The 7,523-nt window shown below is 41.1% G+C and overlaps 1 protein-coding gene across 1 annotated transcript; it reads left to right on the forward strand.

Moving 5' to 3' along the window:
• The first annotated feature begins 5,755 nt into the window (after window positions 1-5,755).
• On the forward strand, window positions 5,756-6,724 carry LOC112845358 (snaclec agglucetin subunit beta-1-like). The gene is made up of 2 exons (XM_025904775.1): window positions 5,756-5,975; window positions 6,274-6,724. Exons 1-2 carry the CDS (start codon window positions 5,756-5,758, stop codon window positions 6,627-6,629), a joined length of 576 nt encoding a protein of 191 aa, XP_025760560.1. The 3' UTR covers window positions 6,630-6,724.
• The last annotated feature ends 799 nt before the right edge of the window (window positions 6,725-7,523 follow it).

Here is a 7,523-nt window from a genome sequence, read left to right on the forward strand (position 1 = left end):
GGGCCAGGTAGGGCATTAACAGGGAAAGGGGGGCACAAAGAAATACTTTCTTATTCTCATTTAAAATGTCTGGCTGTTATTAAATAATTATCTGAAGCTTACAACCAAAGTTTTTATCTGACGTAAAATGAATAGAAATCATACATTTACCAACAAGACTGTGTTCATCACTGTCACAACAGCGTTTGTTTTCATTCAAAGGCTTTATGGCTTTAATATCTGGGGGGCCGGTCTTTAGTCAAAATGCATCCATAGACTCGAGACACAATGCATTTTTGGGACTTTCAGGTGTATGGACCAATGTTTTATTTTCTGATCAAACCAGAAATCTTTAATGAGCAGCTAGATTTGTCTCGCATTAACTGGCTGAGTTAATGCCAGTTAATGCGACATCGAAGCAGCTGGAATCTACAGCTGTGCGTGTTCATGGAGCTCGCATTTTCACCTGCTGGACATCACTAACTGACAAGTTTAACTGTCTTCAGAACATTGCAGAGGCCTTATTGACAGTATTTGGCTCTACATATCTGTGTGAGCAGATTTTCTCTCACATGAGTGTCCTCAGGTAGCCGTCTGAATGCTGGACACTCGGAGACCTGCGTCTCTGAGTGGGAGACCAGGGATCACATTAACATGTGTGTCTCTGTATTAACAAACATACCATATTGGCCCAGTTTATTTTTCTTATCATTGTTGTGAGGAGACCATAAATAGCATTTGTATTTTCTGTTGTACAGTTCATTTGCTGTTATGGAGTTCTTGTTATGGATAAAAAGTGTCTTTTTTTTGTTTCAAAATAGCTGATAACTATTCGCTGATAGCTGCCAACATTTGCAAACAAATATAATTCTATAAAGTGGTTCTATATAATGTGTAACTGTTAATATAGAGCGTTATTAAATTTATTGCTAATGCAATCATATGGCACACTTACTTCTGAGGAAATTTTAAATGGCACTCGCCATCAAGAAGGTTGCCTACCCCTGATATGGAGTATTATACGCAGTTGCAACAGCTTGCCAGCGTTACCCAGGCATACAGCCTAGCTATAACATCCTACAGAGCTTAAGTAGCTCACATAGCGACAGTGTAATACATCACATATCACAGACCCGTCTTATGTCATGAAAGTCTAAGTATCACAGTGTCCAGCTGTGTATTTCTTTATGTTTTTGACCACACTACTGACCTGTAAAACAGGAGAGAAAGTGAACACAGGAGACACGCTGCCGTTCGCCTGGTCAGTCTTGCCAGAATGGAAAACTTACGGCAGCTATGCACCCGACTCAGTTCCCAAAGCACGCTGCTGCCCCCTACTGTCCAAAGTGTTATACACTCTCCTGGCAACAGGGAACTTACATAACATTGTGGATTTAAATTACACCAATAAACCAGCAAAATAAAACATGCATAATAATCTCCATATATCACGACACTTAACTCACAATTGTGACCACATATCTGTGTGGTTCACACAATGAAGAACTCTTGCTCTGATTTCCCTAACCTGAGGACTCTCCTTCACATTGCCAACATCAATGCCATACTCCTTGAAAAGCTCATCAAAACCTGCAACTCCCGTCTGCATCACACAGGGAACGACCTTTTGATCTAGGACAATGTAGAAACTTTGGATGAAGTTCTTTCTTTCTCCAACACACAGGAGGAATGGCTGAGTGGGGCCATACTTAAGAAAAGTCTCCATGTGACCTCCCACCTGAGGGAGAGAAAGAAATCAAGTGATTCACATTAAACACAATTGGTAATCTGATGTTGAGTGGTAGCATTGCTGCCTAAAATTAAGACAATATTTAAATGTTTCACTCCGGGTGCCCAATTATTTTTGTTCCAATGTGTACATGTAGTTTTAATAGAAACAATGATGTGTCAGTGCTGCAACACCAAGCCTGTCTGGGATAGATACATCTGCTGCACATTGGATCCATTTGCCATCTTAAAACATCAGCCCTTGATAATCTGCATCTGTTCTCATTAAAAGAAAATATACGTTAACACAATTCAAATAATCATACCTTCATGAATTTCATTAGGTGGTGAGCAGCATCTGATGTGCTAATCTTTGAAGACTTCCTTCCCTTGAATGTTGGAGGCAACAAGTGAAGCAGCAAAAGCATGGCAGCCACCTCGCAGTCCCATACTACAGAATAAGAATTAAGATAATCGCAATTACTGTCATTTAAAGGAACACAGCAGTCATTTTTTCCATGCTATATAACACCATGATGACATTTTAGATAACTGACAATTATGAAAAATATGATATAATAATTGTGATAGCTGCATGCAACCACACAACTGAAATACTTGGGTAATATTCATGTTTACCCTTGTCTTATTTTTACATTGTGCTCAAAGGTTCTGTGATCATTAGTAAACCAATTTAAAACTGAGTTTCTCTGTAATGCACGACAATACTAAGCTACAGTCCAAACATAATCTGTTTGCATTGTTTGTTATTTTTATATTGGTATATTCAATTCAATTCAATTTTATTTATATAGCACAAAATCACAACAAAAGTTGCCTCAAGGCGCTTTATATTGTACAGTAGATACAGAGAAAAACCCAACAATCATATGACCCCCTATGAGCAGCACTTTGGCAACAGTGGGAAGGAAAAACTCCCTTTTAACAGGAAGAAACCTCCGGCAGAACCAGGGTCAGGGAGGGGCGGGGCCATCTGCTGCGACCGGTTGGGGTGCGAGAAGGAAAACAGGATAAAGACATGCTGTGGAAGAGAGACAGCGATTAATAACAGATATGATTCAATGCAGAGAGGTCTATTAACACATAGTGAGTGAGAAAGGTGACTGGAAAGGAAAAACTCAATGCATCATGGGAATCCCCGGCAGCCTACGTCTATTGCAGCATAACTAAGGGAGGATTCAGGGTCACCTGGTCCAGCCCTAACTATATGCTTTAGCAAAAAGGAAAGTTTTAAGCATAATCTTGAAAGTAGAGATAGTGTCTGTCTCCCGAATCCAAACTGGAAGCTGGTTCCACAGAAGAGGGGCCTGAAAACTGAAGGCTCTGCCTCCCATTCTACTTTTAAATACTATAGGAACAGCAAGTAGGCCTGCAGAGCGAGAGCGAAGTGCTCTAATAGGGTGATATGGTACCACAAGGTCATTAAGATAAGATGGGGCCTGATTATTTAAGACCTTGTATGTGAGGAGCAGGATTTTGAATTCAATTCTGGATTTAACAGCAAGCCAATGAAGGGAAGCCAATACTGGAGAAATATGCTCTCTCTTTCTAGTCCCTGTCAGTACTCTTGCTGCAGCATTTTGGATCAGCTGAAGACTTTTCAGTGAAGTTTTAGGACATCCTGATAATAGTGAATTACTGTAGTCCAGCCTGGAAGTAATAAGTGCATGAACTAGTTTTTCAGCGTCACTCTGAGACAGGATATTTCTAATGAAACTGCCTAAGGGAAGTATGTACAGGGAGTGCAGAATTATTAGGCAAGTTGTATTTTTGAGGAATAATTTTATTATTGAACAACAACCATGTTCTCAATGAACCCAAAAAACTCATTAATATCAAAGCTGAATGTTTTTGGAAGTAGTTTTTAGTTTTAGCTATTTTAGGGGGATATCTGTGTGTGCAGGTGACTATTACTGTGCATAATTATTAGGCAACTTAACAAAAAACAAATATATACCCATTTCAATTATTTATTTTTACCAGTGAAACCAATATAACATCTCCACATTCACAAATATACATTTCTGACATTCAAAAACAAAACAAAAACAAATCAGCGACCAATATAGCCACCTTTCTTTGCAAGGACACTCAAAAGCCTGCCATCCATGGATTCTGTCAGTGTTTTGATCTGTTCACCATCAACATTGCGTGCAGCAGCAACCACAGCCTCCCAGACACTGTTCAGAGAGGTGTACTGTTTTCCCTCCATGTAAATCTCACATTTGATGATGGACCACAGGTTCTCAATGGGGTTCAGATCAGGTGAACAAGGAGGCCATGTCATTAGTTTTTCTTCTTTTATACCCTTTCTTGCCAGCCACGCTGTGGAGTACTTGGACGCGTGTGATGGAGCATTGTCCTGCATGAAAATCATGTTTTTCTTGAAGGATGCAGACTTCTTCCTGTACCACTGCTTGAAGAAGGTGTCTTCCAGAAACTGGCAGTAGGACTGGGAGTTGAGCTTGACTCCATCCTCAACCCGAAAAGGCCCCACAAGCTCATCTTTGATGATACCAGCCCAAACCAGTACTCCACCTCCACCTTGCTGGCGTCTGAGTCGGACTGGAGCTCTCTGCCCTTTACCAATCCAGCCACGGGCCCATCCATCTGGCCCATCAAGACTCACTCTCATTTCATCAGTCCATAAAACCTTAGAAAAATCAGTCTTGAGATATTTCTTGGCCCAGTCTTGACGTTTCAGCTTGTGTGTCTTGTTCAGTGGTGGTCGTCTTTCAGCCTTTCTTACCTTGGCCATGTCTCTGAGTATTGCACACCTTGTGCTTTTGGGCACTCCAGTGATGTTGCAGCTCTGAAATATGGCCAAACTGGTGGCAAGTGGCATCTTGGCAGCTGCACGCTTGACTTTTCTCAGTTCATGGGCAGTTATTTTGCGCCTTGGTTTTTCCACACACTTCTTGCGACCCTGTTGACTATTTTGAATGAAACGCTTGATTGTTCGATGATCACGCTTCAGAAGCTTTGCAATTTTGAGACTGCTGCATCCTTCTGCAAGATATCTCACTATTTTTGACTTTTCTGAGCCTGTCAAGTCCTTCTTTTGACCCATTTTGCCAAAGGAAAGGAAGTTGCCTAATAATTATGCACACCTGATATAGGGTGTTGATGTCATTAGACCACACCCCTTCTCATTACAGAGATGCACATCACCTAATATGCTTAATTGGTAGTAGGCTTTCGAGCCTATACAGCTTGGAGTAAGACAACATGCATGAAGAGGATGATGTGGACAAAATACTCATTTGCCTAATAATTCTGCACTCCCTGTATAATGTAAACAGAATTGGTCCTAGCACTGAACCCTGTGGAAACCATAAAGCAAAGAACTTTCTAAACCTGATGTATTTGATGAAATTGGGGAATTTATGTGACCTGTCTTTGATGTCTCTGCATTTCATTGTGAACCATTGCTATATTTTATTGTTGAATCTATGATTTCTGTGCTCAAAGGGAGAGTTAGTTTTATGTGTTTTGTTTTCAGTTTTCAGGTCAGTCATGTTTAATATTGACTCTTCTTACCTTCATTGTGTCCTCGTGTCTCAGCAATTAACAGAAAACTCTAACAATCACTGAACATTGTACGATGAAGTTAACCTGGAACATTTTGTAGCAACTATAGATGGGAAAGATTTATTTATAGTTTTACATTTTTTTTCCTCTTCCTGCTTTTGCTCATTCAATGTGCAACAGTGCACTGTTATATCTGTGAAGGTTCTCAGTCATCCAGGTCATCGTAGTCAAACGAGTTTGCAAAGAAAAGCGTCTGGACTTCTCTAAGTTGCTTGAAGACGTTTCACCTCTCATCCGAGAAGCTTCTTCAGTTCTAAGGTCAAATGGCCGAGAGTCCCAGATTTAAACCCAGTGGGAGAATCCCCCCCCTTTGTCCCTCCTTGGGGGGATTCTCCCACTGGGTTTAAATCTGGGACTCTCGGCTCAGAGCTACTGCAGATCCTATTACACTGACTTGGCCAGTGGACTCGATCAGATAGATGGAGAAGAACTCACGATGATGAAGAAAAAGAGAGACCTGAGTAAAGCATGGATCGGTCTGTTCAGAGACAGCTGGAGGTGGTCAGATGGGAGTGATTTCTCTTTCAGATACTGGGATATGGAGTTATTCAATGATACACAAAGCAACAAGACATGTGCTATGACTCTGTTAAACAGATCAGGAAAATGGAGCTCTGATGAATGTGACAAAGAAAAACCCTTCTTCTGTTATGATGGTGAGTTTGTACAAACGTGTTTCTCAGGTTTCCAGAAATTAAATACTACTGTCATTACTGAGAAGATTCATTATGGATTTGTGTTGTCATTATTGTGTAGTTATTTCTGCATTCATGCAGAATTTATTTTAAAAGACCAATTTTAATATCTGGTAGGAAATTTTAAGGAAGATCTGTATAAGTGTAAACCTGGTCATCTATAATTTTCTTCTGCAGTTAACTTTTCTAATTTTAATTTTGGAACAAATTGAAAAGAAAAGGAAAATAACTGAAACTGAACTTAAATTTCGCTTTTTAGCTATAACAGATAAAACGATCCTGATCAAAGAAAACAAGACCTGGGAAGAAGCCTTGAATTACTGTGAAAACAACTACAAGGGGCTGGTTTCAATCACCAACCCTGAGGTGCAGGGATGGGTCCAGGAAACAGCCAAGAATGCTGACAGTCCCTATGTTTGGATCGGACTGAGCTACAAATGCACTCTGGGATTATGGTTATGGGTCAGTGACTACGTAGTCTGCTATGAGAAGTGGGCCACAGAGGGGAAGACTGAAGGGTGTGACATGTCTGTAGGCGTGGACAGAGGAGGACAGCATGAGTGGATCAGTCGCAGGAATAATGAGACGTATAATTTCATTTGTTCTACACAGTAAGTTTTAAACTCACTTACTGCTGGGTTAACCTGAATCTTACTGCTACTGGGTTGCCAAAGTAATCCCTGCATTTAATTAAGGGAAATTATCTTACGTTACTATGTCCAGTTAATAATGGATTGGATTGTTTTTTTATATAGCGCACTGGTGGAGGCAAGCTACAGTTGCAGCCACAGCTGGGGCAGACTGACAGAAGCGAGGTTGCCATATCGCGCCATCGGCGCCTCTGGCCAACAGTAGACGGTAAAGTGTCTTGCCCAAGGACACAACGACCAGGACAGAGAGCCCGGGGATCGAACCAGCGACCTTCCGGTTACAGCTGCTCTTCCCAAACCCCTGAGCCACGGTTAAAATCAAAAACATGCTTATAAAGTGGTCAAACAAATATATTGTACATGTATACAGTGTTTTTTTTTTTATTCCAGAATGAAGCTGGCTTGTCCAAATGTTCTTTAGCATACCTCAAGCGGCTCTGTTTGTGCTGTGGGCGGAGAAAAGGCTTCCTTTGCATCACTCTCGCATGCAGCATCTCCTTGTGTAAAGTGCGCCGAATGGTTGAACGATGCACAGTGACTCCATCTGCTGCAAGATGATGTTGTAGGTCTTTGGTGCTGGTCTGTGGGTTGACTCTGACTGTTCTCACCATTCGTCGCTTCTGTCTGTCTGAGATTTTTCTTAGTCTGCCACTTCGAGCCTTAACTTGAACTGAGCCTGTGGTCTTCCATTTTCTCAATATGTTCCTAACTGTGGAAACAGACAGCTTAAATCTCTGAGACAGCTTTCTGTATCCTTCCGCTAAACCATGATGGTGAACAATCTTTGTCTTCAGGTCATTTGAGAGTTGTTTTGAGACCCCCGTGTTGCTACTCTTTAGAGAAAATTAAAAGAGGAGGG

Source organism: Oreochromis niloticus, linkage group LG3 (genome assembly GCF_001858045.2).
Source record: "Oreochromis niloticus isolate F11D_XX linkage group LG3, O_niloticus_UMD_NMBU, whole genome shotgun sequence".
Lineage (NCBI taxonomy): Eukaryota > Metazoa > Chordata > Actinopteri > Cichliformes > Cichlidae > Oreochromis > Oreochromis niloticus.